The sequence below is a fragment of the Trifolium pratense genome, linkage group LG5 (genome assembly GCF_020283565.1).
Source record: "Trifolium pratense cultivar HEN17-A07 linkage group LG5, ARS_RC_1.1, whole genome shotgun sequence".
Taxonomy (NCBI): Eukaryota; Viridiplantae; Streptophyta; class Magnoliopsida; order Fabales; family Fabaceae; genus Trifolium; species Trifolium pratense.
The window spans coordinates 5,766,959-5,785,905 of NC_060063.1; the positions used below are offsets into that span (position 1 = coordinate 5,766,959).

Below are 18,947 nucleotides of genomic sequence, written 5' to 3' on the forward strand. Positions count from 1 at the left end.
ATGGAGTTGGAGAAAGTTGCTCCTTTTGAATTATATTGACTTCTAGGATGGTTAATGTAGGCATGTGCTCCATGGTTGATCAAGAAATTTTACGTGCTGTGCGAGTTTGTTTCGATGTAATTTGAATACTTACAATGGCGCCCTTTCAATAGTGTTATATTACCAAAGTAAAAACAAATATTGACAAATTACATGAAAATATTTAACTGCATCACTGCCTAAATTAACCAGTTTCTTGCTTAACCAATCTTGAACACATATCCCATTGAAACTTTAGTAAACCAAAGGTATTCTCTGTCCGAAGTTACTAATCCTTTTGAGGTGAATGAGATTTATTTAAGTGGTTGATTTATTCTAACAAATGTTCGAATCCAGGACCAAATAGTTAAAGAGTCTTATTGAAATATGATACACATTTCTAGATATTTCTAGAATACATTTGTAATTTATAGAATAACTAAGTAATGATGCACATGTCTAGACTTTTCTAGAATACTTTAGTAGCGCATAGAATAAATCAATACCATTACCACACATGTATTAGAAAATGTCATGAAAATTTTAGAATGTAGTATCTAGAATATACCTCTTAGACCTATACATAGGTGAACTTATGTACAATTGTATTCAAGCCTTTGAGATGAGATGACAATACCACCGGCTCCTTCTACCTATACCTTAGCTGAAGCACCTAAAAGAGAATTTGGTGTCTTTCTGGTCCAATATTGATAGATATGTAAATAACATACCCCTAATTCCTAATCTAAGGCTACCACACTCCTACAATAAGTTGATTACAAATGTGTTACATGTTGTCTCATACTACTTATATATTCATGTTGATAGCAATACAATCTATACTTGCTCTAAGTGATTCTTACACTACTACTAACATCCAACTATCAAGTAAAATCTTCTACACTATCCAACTACATTCTAAACTAACGCTACTACCTCAACTACTAACAAACCCAAATATCAACGATTTGTGTCACACTATATTGGTTATTAAACGCTAACAAACATTGTGCAATGAGGTACAAGAACATTAAAAACTAAGCATTAAAATATCCATCTTTATTGTTGTCTTGTCTCCTTTGAAGTATGGTATGATACCTACCATGAGAGCAACATAAGATGCCAAATATTGCATGTCATTGGGTTTTGGTCCCATGTGAGTCGAGCTATATTATTGTTGAATAACTACTCCAAAACAACGGGAGAGGATCCTCTCCAGTCACTTTTTTCTTAAGTGAAATCATTACCTTCCATTTAATTGTGAATAGTAACTCACATAATAAAATATATTAGATCAATGGTGGATCATGACACTGCATTCTCTCATGTGTTATTTTCATGGGAGACAATCCATTCCCACATAACAACTAAGACAAGTTAGTTTTGTTAGAGAAATCTGTTATGTTAGTTAGGTAGTTATCATTGGCTTAACTAACAAGACATTGCCTATATAAGCTTGTAATCATTGTATTTTCACCGCTAATGAGAATAAGTGATTGCTAGCAATATCTCTTGATTCATCCCTTTTATTCATTTCAATTACTTAGTGCGTAAGAAACTCATATTTACAATAGTTGCGCTAACAATTTGCATACATGCAGAGACGGAGCCAGAAATTAAACTTAGGGGGTCGAATTTAGGCACAAGTATAAATATTATTTGTTAGACATACTCAAATGAAACATAAAAAAATAAAGAAAAAAAATGATTAAAGTAATATGATTTGACGTGACAATTTAAATTTTCTTTTAATTTTTTTTTATTTGTGTGTGCGCCTAAATTTTTTACCCAAATATTTGTGCCCAAACAAGTGTTTCTCGTAAGGTGGAAGCCCATTCACGTCCTGAGCGCATTATAAATCCTTATTCCAAGCTAAGGCACATCAACCTCTATCATGAGATAGTCATTCCTTATTTCACTCACATACTAGGACCCACAAGACGTCTATTCATTTCCACTACTCCACTACTCCACTACTCCAAGTGGTAGGGGGAATGAATTGAACACGTACTTGAACCTCATGATACGTGATTCGATTCTCACGAAAGGCAAAAACTCCGCTAGAGAGGGGGGGTGGAGGAGAAGATCGTGAGGTAAAGCTCTGAAATTGCCTACTAAATACGTAGAAAAGGGATCCCGACTGTTACATGTACCATCCTCTACCGTATTTGAGCTCATCATCATCACCAACTACACCATATCTACTTAAAAAAACTATCTAATTTTGCTCGTTCAGAGCCATAGTCCACAGTAATACTTCAAGAACTAGTTTGACAATGACACAAAAGATAAATAGAGCTGCGAAATTATTCAAAGTTCAATCTGATTACAAGTTATACTTATACCTATCAAATGTTGAAGATCTTAATGCATTCACTAATATTAGGCCAAGAAGCATAAATAACTTGAATAATCTGACAAAAAGTATAGTATACTACAAGAGATATTTCCAAATTACAACAATAATTAAAAATCACAACTTTGTCAACAAAAAAATATTCGTGCAAGTATTTTCTAGATAATAAATAAATCCTATAAAAAACCTTAATACATATATATTAAAGAAGTCAGATAATTTGCTATAAGAAAGAATTCAAATAATTTTCTAACTATAAAAATATGTTTAAAGTTCTTTCCAAATTACGAATTTTTAAGTTTAGTCCCTCCAAAATTTTTTTTATTCACTTTTAATTTCTATTTGCATTTTATAGGGACTAATTTGAGAAACTAAAAGTATCAATTTTTTACAAGCACCTAAAACAAAATTGGGTAAATTAAGAGGTATCATTAGCAACTATATGCATGTGGGAGGGGGGGTTGAAGCCCCTGCTTGCCCCCCCTTCAGTCCGTCCCTGGGTGCAGGTTAGGTCAAAGGTGAACCTATTAAAGACATCTTGCAAGTCCACCTGAGCTCCGGCTTCGGATACATTGTTAAGAAATGGTAATAGGCAGTTCTCCACCTTCTTCTGAACTGATTGTTGGAAGAAGTTCTGGAAGCTTTTCCTTTTGAAAATTAACTTATACATTGTCCTCTCTTGTTTCCATTCATTGAAATCAAAACTTAAAATACTACTTCCAAGAACATCAATAATTTCTTTGAAGTTAGACCCTTTCCCATAGTTGCCAAAATTCTTGTTTGTTACGTGATCAACGTTCGTTGGATCAGAGGTACCGATAAAACTTGTGTTTGTGAACCAGGGGCCTTCAAATCGAAAAGTTCCTCCATGGCATTTTAAAATTAAGGTCGTAATATCATGGGAATCGGACACATAATGCACAACCGTCGGTAGCATGCCAATTATTGGCCAATTGATCGGAACAATTTCATCTCTATTGCGTCTCCTATAGTGTATGTATATGAAGAAGAGGATGGAGATGGCTACAAATCCTACAATGTTACAGGACTGAAGCATGAACATTTTGGATTAAAAAAGTATGTTTCGAATTTACTTGTGTCTATAGAGGATCTTTTTTTTTTTTTTTGAAAGTAAACACAATTCATTAGAGAGCAGCAAATAAAGGTACAGGAAGAGGGTCAGCTTGAAGCTGATGTGGGAGAGATCTTATTATAAAATATGTACATGCGTATACGTACTTATATAGCTTTAATTAGTGCATGAATAGAATGAACCATTTTACACCTTTAGAATGAGCCATTAATTAAGTGGGTGTGGTTTATGGTTGAAAGTAATAATCAAATAAGAAATGACGGAAATAATTGTCTCGCGGATCCCACTATATAAGTGGAATGAGTCATGAATATTTTGTGACGGGGTAATTTATTCTCTATGGGCAGTGGAGCATGCGAATACGGTGATCCTGAAGAGGGATCATTCATCTGTTGGGGACAATGCACCTTGAGGACGAGTCGCCTTAGCATGGATAACAGGGAGCTCTGATGGACATAGGACGTAAATGGGCCACCAGCTTTGTGGGCTTGGGTCCAGGCTAGAACAATAATAAAATCATACTAACGAAACAACTTTGTAGTTGTACTATATTTTTATGGGATGTATTGATGTGACCCTTGACAAGTGTACCGATTTTGTCGTCAAGTAATAATATTTATAATAGATTCGTCTCCACATAGATTGTGTAACAAAGTAAAAAGTATTAATTAGGAAGTAAATAGAAAATAAAATTGCATTCACTTATATGTTTGAAAAGATAGATTTGTTTGAGAAATTCAAGATGAGAAAGATGGTTAATTAGGTTATTTCGAATGCCTACCATGTTCCTATTTGGTAATATGGCGTTATATTCCCTTACAATTCCTTTTATTATCATCAGGGACGGATTCAAAGGGGGGCAGGTAGTGGCCAAGGCCCCCCTCCCCCTCATATATGTATATAATACTATATATTATTAAGTCTGAACTCAACTTTCTATTTCCAACACTTTAGTTTAGTACTATACATACATAAAATAATATTATATAATATGATAAAAATACACTCATAAAAAAATAATATATATATATATATATTTGAAATTATAAAAATATTTTTAAATCTGTCTATTATTAATAATGTTTTGGACAAATTGACTAATACAAAGCATATTTGAGGACCAAACTAACAAACAAAAGATAAATTTGAGGGTTTGAGAATCAAAATAAATAGAAAAAAAATATGTTTAAGAGTCAAAATAATTGTTCTTATTTTCGGCCCCCGTATAGTAAGTTTCTGGATCCATCCCTGATTATCATGATGAATTAACTCTAAAGTAGTGAGATGTGCTTTGGCATACTAAAATAATCTTATTCAATTAATTAAAGAGACCTGCTCGCAAGCGAAGTTGAAATTCATGAACGAAGTAATAAGTGAGTGTTATTTCTAATTTTTTATAAGTCTCTAACCTCGAGTTCAATGTGGGACGATGCTTCACAATAATTTCTCCATCGTGGGGAGCCTTAATACTCTAAAAAATTAGAAAAGTCTTATAAAAAGAATTTGTTTTTATTTTTAAATTATCTTATATCTTATTATACTAAAGGCAAGGCTGTTTTGTCAGCCCTAAATCAATGGAAAATTGAAACCCTAATCTTCACCCAATAGTGTTTTGCCATATTTTTCTATTATCCAATAAAATTTTGACACACCTAGGTTTCCATTGATTCTAGGTTTACATGTTTACATGGCTTACTAGAAGGTTTGATGTCTATGATACTGATAAAGTGACAAATGGTAAACTAGAAACATGCATTGGGGCCCAGAAGGATATATATTTCTTTTTTCTCAATTTTTTTTTCATTTGAGAAGTTTCTTTCTCTCTCTTCTCTCTTTCTCATACGCTCTCTCTCTCTTTTCTCACCATCTAATGTTGTTCATGATGAACAACAAGAACACCATGCATGTTCATCCCCATACCCAGATTCCGGCGAGCAACCACCGTCGCCGGAAAGTCCAATCACTTCCATCTCTTTTTTCCCTCAACCGTTCTTAATATCTCCCTGCCCTCATCATCTCGTCCTTCACCACCGCATCCACCACAACCTCCACCGCCACCTACAAATCAATCTCCGAATCAGAACGTCCTATCCGCTTCCGGTGATGCCGCCGTCATCAGAATCACGTTATTCTTCCTCTCAGGTAGGCCGAAAATCATCAACCCTAACCCCCCAAATTTCAATTCCTCAAATTTTGATCTTGCATGTTTTAAATCCTCCATGAAATTGGATCTTTGTATGTCAATAAACTCAGGTGACTAGAAATTACCAGCTTAAATACAATCTAAAGTATGTCATCTGTATTCTTTGTGTTTTCAGGTCTGAATTGTGCAGAGGCAGTCAATTTTGCTCCAGCTGACTGGCTACCACACGGTTCATTTGGAGCTGATCTCTATAAGCAGTTTCACAAAACAGGTGTCTTGTCTCATGAGGAGCTTCTTTGTGTAGTAGCCCAGGTTTGCACTTGATTTGAGTGTGTTGCATTTGTTGAAATAATAATATCTTGATGAAATTTAAAAAACTTAGATGGTCTGTAGTATGTATGTATTCATTATGATCACTAAAATGCGATCTTGCTATCGTTCTCTTTCTTTTGTCCAGCATTTTGTGTAGTTTTTGTTTTCACCATTTCCTTCTACAGTGCAGAAAACCTGGTACCATTTTTATGATTTATAATTATAATGAAATCATACTAGCAAACTAGACTAATGTTTTGCTATTCTATTTCTGTTGATTTAGGTTAGATTTAACAAGAAAGTAGGTTTGATGATTCAAGGTTATTATGTTTTTGAGTTTGATAAAATAGTTTATCTGCAAAATTGCACCCAATCCATTATCCAAGGTAGATTTTGGTGGTTTTTATTTTGAGGTTGGATTGTTCGTGTTGTGTGTCATGTTAGTAATTTTGTGTGTTGATATTGTATTATTAAAGTTGAAAATTTTGTGTTATTCCCCATTAAAACAGGGTTGGAGAAGTGAGATGCAGAGGAACTGGATTGGTTGTCCAACAATGATACTTAGTTCTAAGGATCCGAGACTGTATCTTCACTTGGCGCCGGAATTTGCTCACTACAAGGGAAATCACACTTATGTGCATGCGACAAGAAAAGGATATTGGCAGGTTAATTACTGCATATAATTTTTCCCATGTATAGTATTCTTTTTCGTAACCTTTTTTTGTTTTTCTTTTCAGTTTGATATGGGAGATGTAATTATTGATGGTAAATCCACCGGTATGTGTAGATTGCTATAAGTATAAATTCCAATTTATTTTCCTAATATTTCATAAATTGATCTTAGCTTTGATTTCATTGGTTTGACGTTTTCTTATTGTCATTCAGGATATATTGTGTTGATGGCTGTGCGGCCATTGCTGACTCGGGGACTTATTTGTTGGCGGTTCGAATGGTATGAATAAATGGCCTGTAGATATAGATCGATATTTAGCTTTTTCTTTTTCTTTTTTTTTTGACAGTGGAGTTTGATAGATTGTTAGATTTGCCACTGATGAAAATTGGAAAGGAACTGTTAGATGGGATAATGACTACTCCTTTCTATTTCACTTTAAATTGTTTTCAATTTTAACATGTTATACTATATGCAGCACTATGATTGGTTCTTTAATGATACAGTGTATCTTTGTTGGGGGCTTCAAAAATTGAAAATTTGTATTCTATTGTTCAATTCCAACTCACCAAGTTTGCGAAATCCAAACCATTTGCAATTGTTTGCAATTGTAAAATTTTTGATTTTTAGTAACTGTGTTTTGTGTAATGGTACAGAACAAACGTGAACCAAAAGACTTGTGGCAGGAACCTTTGGTCCCTGCTTCTTCTTGGACACCATGTTTTGATCAGCAAAGTTGGGAACCTAATGGTATGTGTGTCTGAACTTTGAAATTTGACGATTATTATCATGATTCATGTCTGTGCATAACTACAATTACAAATAAAGAAAGGCTTATTGGTCCATTATGAGTACTCACAGTTTGCTTTCTTCTATTGCACTACTTCAATAGAGGGAAGTAATGGATACATTTTGGTTACTGCAAATGGTGGGATCAACCAACAACGGGTAGTTGTAAGTGGTCTTTGTCTGACTGATATTTTTTACGATGACGGTTTAGAATTATTTAGGATTAATTTATTTGAAAGGGAAAAAACATAACAAGTTTTGTCTTGAATGATTTTAGTGTCATTTGTGCTGATTATGAGTTGCAACAGGTTTGTAATGCTATCGTTGTTGCTTGCAGGTAGTACTAAGTTGAAAGTTGAAACTAATCTTTAAGAAGATGTCATGGCAGCCATGGTTCTCAAGTAAGGATTCATCTCTTCTCCATTTTTATCTATCACTTCCTTTCTTACTATCTCAATTTTCATCAACAGTTTTCTTTTCTTCTATCCTATAACTCATATTAAACTAATGGTATGAGTGGTGTGGTTTATGAGAGTTAAGAAATTTTAGTTTCATAGAAGCCTTTAAGTAGTCTTTTCTATTATCCAGTTGCTTTCTATTTCTCGGGCTCAAAGTTTTCTTTTGCAACATCATAGTGTGTTGTAGCTAACCATCTATTTTATGCAGATAACAGGTTCACTTCTAAGTAATTTGCTAGATGTGGTTGAGGAGGTTCAGTTAGCTCGGGTAGAGATTAGAAATTTTGTCCAGGCTAAGTTCAATTCTCATTCAGGTAGGCAAATTTCCTCTCTACTCTAAATGTTATACCATGTGCCAATGTCTTAAAAATCAGATGGGGGCAGTCATTGAATCGGTGAAAGATCTATTCTCAACTACATGTAAACGTTTCCGTAGGATTTAGCTGTTGAATCGAGATTTAGGCTTATTGTGTTACGTTCAGTATCTGAGAATTTGATTGAATGCATGATTTTAGTAGGCTCTGGCTTAAAGAGTGTGGAGATTTTTTGTTATTTAATTATCTATTATATTTAGGATTAGGATTTGGATGTGATAACTATTAGTTCTAAAATGACAGTGTATTAGGCATTTTTAAGTAGAATGGCAATTTCAACTTGATATGCATTATTTTGTGTATTTTATATTTGTTGTTAGTTCGTTACTTAAGATGAGTACTTTTTTGCAATTTTGTAATTTTGAAAATATTGACATGATTCTGGAACTTGGATAGAAATGCCAACAAGTTCTTCATATTAAGCAATCAAGTAGTGTTGTCCGCAAACTGGCGTGATCATCCCTTTTGAATTATTTTGAGTGGTGTTCTTTCGTATATATGTCCATCGTTTATTGAAATTGTTGATCATTTTGGATTTTATATACGGCAACTTCAGTTTGGTTTCATATTTAAGGTTTTGATTGGTTTTCTTCTGTTCTATTAACCGATTGGTGCTTATGGGGAAAAACCACTTAAAAGTTTGTTTTGAAAGATTAATTAATTATTCTTTTTGTTTGGGGTTGATCTTGGATAGAATCAACTCTTGTGCAGCAGACTATGTAATGTATATGCCATCATGATATAGTTTGTATGATAATTACGTTTGATATAGTTTTGGTTTGTGTTTTTTGTTCAACTTATGGTTCTTGGTTTGTGAGCTTAAACCTCTCTGCTTCTTAGATAATGAGATTGGTGCTTGTAAGTTTTGTGATTTGGTTATTAGTTTTCATTGCCATCTGGAAAATGGAGGCAGTGATAGGGATATCACTGTAGCAAAGAATTAACTGCTCTTCATATTCTTATAGTTTATGGTGTGAGATTTCAATGGACAATGATTAACTGCTCTTCAAATTCAGCCTTATAATATTTACATTGTTAATATTAATTCAGCCTTATGAGATTTGTTTTCAAACTTTCTGATTGTTAGTATTTTATGCATTTGCAATCCAATTTATACCTAATTACCATTTTCAATTAATTCAATTTTATTACATTCTTCTTTTTCATTGAATTTTTATTTTCCAGTTTTTTAATCATCATATTTGTTGTACCTCACGATTGCAGCTTTGTATATGAACTTGATAATTGGTATATTCTTTTTTACAGTTTCTTTTTATGAATGGCTTTGCAACTATTGAGAAATCGCGCCACATCGTCGACATTCAATTTGTTCTCCAATGCTATTCGCCGTTTCTCTTCTGGTATTTTCATTTCTCTTCTTTGCCACATTATTCATTCCCTCAATTCTAACATTTAGATTGTAATATGTGTATTTAAGATAAGGTAATTACACATGAATGAAAGATAAACGAGTAAGGGAACAGACTGTGCCCATAACCCTTTTTGGATGACAAAACCAACCCTCTTAGAAACATTTAGATCAATATTCATGGTATCTTGTAGTATTGGGGGAAAGGAAATTAGGCAGCTTTGATGTTTACTTTAAGTTATGGTTCCTGATTAATGTTTTAAAACCCGAACCGGACATAGAACCGGTGAGACTGAGACCTCTGGGTCATGGTTCACATGAGTTTCACCCAATTAGAGAATGAATGCTAGAGAGTGTTGCTAGCACTCCTCTTAGGTCATTGCGTCTGACTATGCTGCTTTGTTTATGTCATTGTTTTGGCTTTGTAGCTGAGGTTTCTAACGGAATTCCCGAAGAGGCACGTGAGAGAATGTTGTATTCTGACATAAACTCACAGATTGGTAGTTGCATGCCTCTCTCTTCAATGCGAATTGGAACAATCATTCACAACATTAAGCTGAACCCGGGGCAAAGTGGAAAGCTTGTCCGAGCGGCCGGAACCAATGCAAAGATCTTGAAAGAGCCCACGTCACAGTACTGTTTAATGACACACACACACTGACATACATGTCTAATCCAAGAAGTGTCTGTACCTCATAGTGTATAGTCAAGTTTGAAGACGTCTGAACTACTCCTCACACTTACCACTTTCTTTTTACCATCCAACCCTTCTACTATTATATTTATATATATATTCATAGATATAAGACTTGAAATTGAAGGTCAAACATAATATTAGCAATACAAAATATCAAAGTTCACACTTACTTGAGTTAATTCCTTTAACTCAGCAGCCATGGATTGGTTCTCATGGCTTTCAAAAACCAATCTTGAGCCATCACTTGTATATGAGTATGGTCTTATCTTTGCACAAAATGAGCTTGAAGAAAAAGACATGAATTACTTCAACCATGAGTTTCTCCAAAGCATGGGAATCTCCATAGCTAAACACAGACACGAGATTTATGATATTTGATGTCCCCTCTCTCTATTACTTTCTATGGTGTTTGTCATATTATCTCCATCATATATTAGGAGGAGAAAGTTGCATTAGGAGACTATCCTACTAAGTTTGTTTGTTGAATTGCTCTCCCGGACATTTTTAACACATTCATTTTTTTGAAGGGCGAGTAACGAGAATGAAGTTGGAAAGTTGTTATTAACTATTGTTGAGAGAATGTAGCAAGATTAGCAATGCCATGATGAAGGAGTGACTTGCAATGTTTTCCCTTAGCATTCTGATTTACAAGGTCAGTCCTTCGCTTCACTCCATTTTTTCTTAACTGAACATGAACCTTAAGTGTCTCATTCTTAGAAGGCTTTATTGGTTCACTAGGACATAATCCCTGCCTCAACCTTCATCTGGGAAGGAGAACATGATTACTTTTGTATGGGGAGTTTTATTTCCTAAGTTATAGTGTTTTCCAAAGTATCTTGAAAAACTATAATTCATTTTTTTATCCTATGCTTCATGTTTGCATTGATTTTGCTTGATTTTCTCTCGTATTGTTTACTTGCGACTAGATACATCACTTTTACAATGTATCTAAAAAATAATCTTTTTCTTATATATAGGATTGGAGGATGTAAAATCCAAAGCAAATCATTTTCTTCACACGATGGAGTGGAGCTGTGTATGAAAAAGAAAAGTTAAAAAAAAAAATTTCATATACCTTTTTTTTTGTAGAAGCTTTTCATATATATTTTAATATTAAAATTTTTCTACTGTATTTATTTTCTTCATTATAGAAGAAGGCCATATATTTTCAAGGATGGACGTTTAAGTCAAACCAGTTCTCTAAGCTAGCATTTGAAAATAAATTATCAGTTGAAGAGAATTCTATTATCCGACTAATTTGTAATTTGGAGATAGTTTGTATCAGAAAATCGATTACTTATTTGTACATTTCGTTTTGATTATGTAATTGGATATCTTATAATACTTAAATTGAGTTCAGAATATTGTTAATATCCTTATAATTTGCCATATACTATATAAGTAATTAGAATGTGAATGAGTTATAATTTGCCATGTGAAATTATGATCACTCCAATTTCATTTATGCAGTATTACTACTATATTTTGAATTCGTGAGATTGTGTTTAATTTTTATTTGCAAGTTATTATTCTACTAAATTGAATATTATATATGACATTCTAAAAGATCCGTGCAATGAACGGGCCGAATAATAAGGTGGTTGTTTAATTTACCATGGTCAACAACATCCATGATTGATAACATCCATGATTGATATATAAATGGTGTTTCGCCGAACCCGTGCATCGCACGGGCAACCAACTAGTTATATTTAAAAACAAAGATAGTACATAATTTTATTTTTCACCGGTAAAAATTTCTCATTTAACCTCGTAATAATTTCTCCCCTTTTTTTTATATATATAACCCCGGCCCCTCCCTTTTGATATATCAGATTAATTCCCTAACTACTATCATTTACTACTTACGATTTATGGTACAAAGAAAAAGACACCCTTTTTTTCTATTTATTGTACAGAAAATATGTTAGATCTCAAAATAATGACGATTCATTTAACTTTTTTTTTGGCGAAATTCATATAACTTAGCACTTGACAATTTGAATACGTCTCAAACTCAATTCGAAAACTCAATATCTGTTCTCTTTGTGTATTAATAATCACCACAAAAGAAATTAAACATGGTCATTTATTATATTAAAGATGGGAATAGACCAAGATGAGAAGTGAGAACAGACAGAGCCCGCGAGGTTAAGCTAGTTGATAGGGACGCTACATTTGTATCTATATCAATCTATATATATAAAGAAGGGTAAATAGTGTTATACCCCCTACAAAATAGACGAGTTTTGCGTTACCCCCCTGCAAAATATTTTTTTAAGATTACCCCCCTGCAATGTCAAGATTCTTTGCGTTACCCCGCTGTCTTAACAAGTGGGCATATGACATGGAAGAATCTTGACGTGGCATGACACGTGAAAATTAATTTATTTTTTATTTATTTTTAATTGCCAACTCATTAATTAATGTGAGTTTTTAATTAAAAAAATGAAAAAAAAAACTTAAAAGTTGTTATATTTTTATGAACTTACTTAAAAGAAAGTTTTGTTTTTTTTTTTTTGACTAAAAGTTGTTATTATATATATAAAAAAAATCTTATATATATATATATATATATATATATATATATATATATATATATATATATATATATATATATAATAACTAATAATAGAGTAACCAAAAAAAAACGAAGATGAAAAAAAACTAATAATAATAAATAGTAACCAAAAAACTAATAATAATAATAATAATAATAATAATAATAATAATAATAATATATAATAATATATAATCATAATAATATATATAATAATAGTAATATATAATAATAGTAATATATAATAATATATAATAATAATAATAATATATAATAATAGTAATAATAATAATATATAATAATAATAATAATAATATATAATAATAATATATAATAATATATAATAATAATAATAATATATAATAATATATAATAATAATATATAATAATAGTAATATATAATAATATATAATAATAATAATAATATATAATAATAGTAATAATAATAATAATAATATATAATAATAATAATAATATATAATAATATAATAATAATAATAGTAATATATAATAATAGTAATAATAATAATAATATATAATAATATATAATAATAATAATAATAGTAACCAAAAAACTAATAATAATAATAATAATAATAATAGAGTAACCAAAAAAAAAAAACTGCAATCACATATTTTAACTAATAATAATATTAGTTATTATTATTATTATTATTATTATTAGTTTTTTGTTACTATTATTATTATTAGTTTTTTTTCATCTTCGTTTTTTTTTGGTTACTCTATTATTAGTTATTATATATATATATATATATATATATATATATATATATATATATATATATATATATATAAGAATTTTTTTTATATATATAATAACAACTTTTAGTCAAAAAAAAACAAAAAATAAAACTTTCTTTTAAGCAAGTTCATAAATAAAAATATAACAACTTTTAAGTTTTTTTTCATTTTTTTTATTAAAAACCCACATTAATTAATGAGTTGGTAATTAAAAATAAATAAAAAATAAATTAATTTCCACGTGTCATGCCACGTCAAGATTCTTCCATGTCATATGCCCACTTGTTAAGCCAGGGGGGTAACGCAAAGAATCTTGACATTGCAGGGGGGTAGTCTCAAAAAAATATTTTGCAGGGGGGTAACGCAAAACTCGCCTATTTTGCAGGGGGTATAACACTATTTACCCTATAAAGAAAATGTGTGCGTCTATTATCTAAACTTATGTAAACAAAAATGTCTTATTTTATGAAAAGTTTGTTAATAAAAAAATTTTACTGCTAAAAAAAATCAAGAATATTGTTGATATTATGAAAAGTCCACAAAAAAAATTTATGTATCTTCATTATATATAGGTATAAATGATTTGTGGAAAACTACATCTTTCCTTAGTAAAGAAAACTACGTTATTATTATTACAAAAATCTGTTGTTCGAATATCGTTGACAATAATAATCAAACTTTTTATAATATTTTATAGAAAGTTACATTTTTATTAGAGAAAACTACCTTATTATATCAAAATTATGTTCATTCGGATTCGACTTGAAATGAGATAAGACTTCCAACTAGATATGTATGATTCACCCGGTACCAATTAGGGGCCAAAAACAAAATAAAAGGTTTTGAGAGGACAAAAACGGCCAAGGTTATGGTGCATAAGTATGCACCATGCATAAATACCCCTGATTGCTTAGCGCGACTCCCATATTTTTATTTTTATTTTTAAATTTTGATTAATTGAATTTTAGTTTATTGATTAGGGATAATTTTCAGAGTATTATGTATGGTTAAATGTTATAGTAGTTAGTTTTAAACTAAAATCATGCCAAAATCATTTTGCTGTAGAATGGTTTCAGAAATTTGTACTCCAAAATCATTTTGCTGTGGAATGGTTTTAGAGATATGTACTTCAAAACCAGTCTGCTGTGGAATGGTTTCAGAGATATGTACTCCAAAACCATTAGATGTACTTAATAGTTTTTATGTTAATTGTGATAAATTAAACCATAATTACAGTACATGTTTTAGTGTGTAATTTTAAATTAAAATATGACTATATAATCATCCAACACAATTAATTTAAAATGGGTTCTTATAGTATGTACTTCAAAGGAACAAAAGTAATTATTTAATTGAAAATGGGAGGCGCGCTAGAAATCTGGGGGAGGGAAAAAAATAACTGGGGGGCACGTTAGAAATATGGGGGGAACGGGGGGTGGGGGCGCGCTAGAAATCTGGGGGAGGAAAAAAAAAACTAGGGGGCACGCTAGAAATCTGGGGGCACGCTAAGCATATGGGGGGGCGCTAAGCAAATTGTGGGGTGCGTTAAGCAATTTTCATTATTTATGCATGGTGCTAAAAGAAAAAGCTTATGCACCATAACCACTCCCGACGAAAACATCACATCTTTATTATAAGGGAATAAATTCAAAATTCGCAATATTTTTAATGACTGAAAACTTTTTTTTTTGAAGCACAATGATAGCAAACTTATTTAATCCATAATTAAATATTGTATAGTTTTTAAATAAAAATTAGGTGAAGACTTCGGCAAAAATTTGTTTGGACATATATGATGTATTTATTATCCAATCATTCAATTACCTGTCATATTTCTATGTTGATTTGTTTTAAAATAAATTCAAATCATATAAAAATCATATTCTATATTTCATCATGAAGATAACTTATACAAAATTTTATCTAGCATGATGAAAAGTGATAAGATCTCTGAGGGGTGCCGCGGCTCCTGCCCGCCCCAATGAAGATTCGCCCCTGCTTGCCAAAACATAAAAGATCCATTGAAAGCTAACTTGCTAGTTCCTTTCTTTTCCTCTTACGATCAATCATAAACCATACGTTCAAAAAAGAAAGGAAAGGAATGTTCTGTCGGTGGATCCGAGCTCGGATAAATCAATAATAGTACTTGAATGGCTTAACTAACAAGGCATAGACTATATAAGCTTGTAATCATTGTATATATTTTCACCACAAATGAGAATAAGTGATTGCTAGCAATATCTCTTGATTTATCTTTCATTCCATTCAATTCATTCAATTACTTAGTGAAACTCATTTTTACGAGAGTAAATCCTCTTATGTGGATTTTTTTCTACAGTAGTATCTCAATCACCCATTTTATTTTTGCATTACACTGTTCCTATTATAAAAAAAAATTAAAAGGCAAAGATCTACAGTGAACTATAATCGGTGAATTAATATTTCACTGTGGAGAATTTTATCTCCATGTTGTGCTAACAATTTGCATGCATGGAAATAGAAAATATAAAAAGTACAAAGAAAAGTGTAGTGTTTAGTACCCAAGTGGCTCGATAACTTGCAATCTCAAATGTCAATAAACACGTCCATCTAAAGGCTAGCATTCTTGATCTAGCATTCTAGAACCTTATTTAAAATAAAAGATATCTATGCCATCTTTTAAGGGGAAAATTTGATTAGTTAAAGTGACACTAATGTTTACTTTATAACTGTTTATAAGGGTAAGTGCAGTGGCGACTCCAGGAATGTTAGAGAGCCTGGGCAAATTTTTTGAGGAAATTTTATCAGGGGCGTACTCAATGTCTGCCCATCTAGAATTAAATATGTTGGTCATGTAAAACTTGTCTTTATATTCATCAGAGCCATCAACGACTTTTAAGAATATATGTCCTCCTTCACAAATGCCAATAAAATTTATCAAAGGCCTCCTTTGCACATCTGTCCAGCCATTAGAAACCAACGTAACTCCCTTCAATGTCCACAAAGATTTTATTGGTTGAAGCAACCTATCAATATGAGCTCTTTCTTGCTTCAAAAGAGTGGTTCTTAGAGCATTATAACTTAAAGGGAGGAAGCCACTAAGGTTGTGATTAGCAGCAAAAGAATAAGAACTAACATAGTAACGATTTCTAGCAAGATGGAAAGATAAGACACCAGCATAAAATACCATTGCTATATTTTCTATAAGATGATTCATATCCTCAACATTGAAGGCATTTTCTATACTACTCTTTCTTCTCTTTTGTGGCACTACCGATGGGATTCGAGACATTTTATCGGTAGACAATGAAACATGTTTAGGCATAACTATTAACAAAACACACATTAATAAAACATTAACAAAGTTTACTAAAATAAAACAACATCTAAGTTGAAGGTAAATAGCAGACAAAACAATCATATTTTTCAACTGAAGTCCTTCATATATTTCCCTAGCAAACTCCATTGCACCACAATTTGCATACATGTTAATGAGAGCACTCTGTAAATGCGAGTCAATAGCAAAACCATTATCCTTCACAAACTCATGAATTGTTCTGCCATAACTTAAATTCCCAGTATGACCACAAACATAAAGCACAGTACAAAGACACTATTGCAGATCAAGATGAATTTAGAACAAAAACCCTTCATTCTCACTATTTTAGAACAAAAACACTATTGAAGAACCAACCAAAACTACTTATTTATATAACCAAAACAGCTTATTTATATAATCACTTAACAATCAAAACAGCTTAATAAATTTAAAATTCAAAACAACACCAAATCATCAAACAAAGATTCTAGATTGAGAAGGTTAGGTTGTTAAAAATTAATTGCAGTATGTTAGTTTGCTTACCTCAAACGAGACGAAGAGAAAGAGTGAGTGCGGTGCGGCTGCGGCGGAAGATTGAACGGCTTTACGGCGAGGTGAGGGAGAGAGATTGAGAGCAGGGAGAGAGGGATTGAGAGCAGCGGCCGGCAGGTGAGAGAGGAACTGAGAGCAGCGATTTTGAGAGAGAGGGATCGAGAAAGAGAAAGCAAGTACTACTCTTCCTTTTTCTGTTTTTGTTTTCATTTAAAAAAAAAAAAAAAAAAAAAAGGGCAGCCCAGGCACGTGCCAGGCATGCCCGGCGGTATACTCGCCACTGGGTAAGTGGATTTGAACACTCTACGGAGAGAGTATTATATTTTTGAGTCCATCGTTGGACAAATTTCTGCATATCATTTTGTTTCAATTTATTATTTCTATTTTTGCGGTAGTTTTGGGATCTTTGCAATAATTGGAGATGATGCATGAATTATTGGCTTCAATTGTACCATAAGAAAATGTACCCAGGCCATAAAAGTTCTTTTACCATTCCAGAATGAGTATCAGGAATTAGTGTAAAAAGTATCATATGATTGGTAAAAATCATTACTAGGCTACAAAAGGCCAATGGTATCATGTTACAAACAAAAAATCAATACTGTTGGCGCGGCGTAGGCGCAGGATGAGCGCAGTGTACTGTCATTGCGATAGGCTCAACTTAGGCGCAACAATGTTACTTGCGATTCTTGCACACAAAGCAAAACTCGATTAACTAAGATATTAAATGAAAGAGATGAGAGATGATAGATGGAGTATTGTTGCAATCAAATTTTCATTATTTGTGAAATAAAAGGGATTACAACATCTATTTATAACATTGCTTGTTAGCCAAGTAACTGACACAAGCTACTCTAACTAACTTAACCACATACGGTTAAGTCGCTAACTAACACAAAATGACTTTGGTTATGGATTATACAACACATAACACATACAAGTATCATAAAAAGGTGGTAGGATAATGATAATAATTATATCTGTTTGCTTGCAGTAACTGAACAATTTATGATCATAGTTTTCTCTCAACATTCAAGTGTGTATTATGCATCTTACTGGTAAAGTAAAAATAAATCATGGAGCAATAATGATTCTTGTAAACCATACAATGTTTGAGGTAAATGTTACAAACAACACTGGTCCCTCGTCGTAGCTAATAACTTAAATTTGGTGGTGAACTTTTAACATTCTTTGTTTGATCACTATTGAAAAAGGATTGTTTGAATGGCGAAAAGAGTAAGCAGTACAGTAGTAAACCAGTAGCAAACAGATCATAAACTAGCAGTAGCATCAATTGTGGATTGTGCAAAATAACGATTTATTCAAATTCTGATACACGCACTGTCACTATAGCTGCTACTAGACAATACATTATACTGGTAGCAAATCGCAAATTAATAGTGATATGTTCAAATTATGCTAAATAAATATACTCTTTTTCTCTACTGAACAAGTATATTGTCCCGCAGTGGTAATACCCTAATTCCTAGTAACAA

At 32.0% G+C, this 18,947-nt stretch overlaps 2 protein-coding genes across 3 annotated transcripts; one reads left to right on the top strand and one right to left on the bottom strand.

Annotated features, from left to right (window-relative positions):
- The first annotated feature begins 5,022 nt into the window (after positions 1-5,022).
- On the top strand, positions 5,023-11,629 carry LOC123884535. Of its 2 annotated transcripts, none has more exons than XM_045933647.1 (8): positions 5,023-5,609; positions 5,786-5,922; positions 6,432-6,587; positions 6,660-6,699; positions 6,808-7,782; positions 8,048-9,574; positions 10,807-10,931; positions 11,257-11,629. In XM_045933647.1, exons 1-5 carry the CDS (start codon positions 5,372-5,374, stop codon positions 6,882-6,884), a joined length of 648 nt encoding a protein of 215 aa, XP_045789603.1. In that variant the 5' UTR covers positions 5,023-5,371; the 3' UTR covers positions 6,885-7,782; positions 8,048-9,574; positions 10,807-10,931; positions 11,257-11,629. The 2 variants fall into 2 exon arrangements, with proteins under 2 accessions (XP_045789603.1, XP_045789604.1); XM_045933648.1 differs by having other exon boundaries at positions 8,048-8,153; positions 9,480-10,931.
- Positions 10,845-17,724, bottom strand: LOC123885925. The gene is made up of 3 exons (XM_045935261.1): positions 17,443-17,724; positions 16,303-17,082; positions 10,845-11,027 (listed from the first exon to the last, which is right to left on the bottom strand). The coding sequence occupies exons 1-3, from the start codon at positions 17,659-17,661 to the stop codon at positions 10,845-10,847; spliced, it is 1,182 nt and encodes a 393-aa protein (XP_045791217.1). The 5' UTR covers positions 17,662-17,724.
- Positions 17,725-18,947: the final 1,223 nt, after the last annotated feature.

Bases quoted from the DNA above. Each gene is read 5' to 3' on its own strand.
- LOC123884535 (XM_045933647.1), top strand. From the start codon at position 5,372: ATGTTCATCCCCATACCCAGATTCCGGCGAGCAACCACCGTCGCCGGA. The intron at 5,923-6,431 runs GTTTGCACTTGA...CCATTAAAACAG, and splicing joins TTCTTTGTGTAGTAGCCCAG to GGTTGGAGAAGTGAGATGCA. The intron at 6,588-6,659 runs GTTAATTACTGC...TTTTCTTTTCAG, and splicing joins CAAGAAAAGGATATTGGCAG to TTTGATATGGGAGATGTAAT.
- LOC123885925 (XM_045935261.1), bottom strand. From the start codon at position 17,661: ATGAAAACAAAAACAGAAAAAGGAAGAGTAGTACTTGCTTTCTCTTTC. The intron at 17,083-17,442 runs GTAAGCAAACTA...TCGCATTTACAG, and splicing joins TTCTCTTCGTCTCGTTTGAG to AGTGCTCTCATTAACATGTA. The intron at 11,028-16,302 runs GTAAACATTAGT...AGGTTGAGGCAG, and splicing joins CCCTTATAAACAGTTATAAA to GGATTATGTCCTAGTGAACC.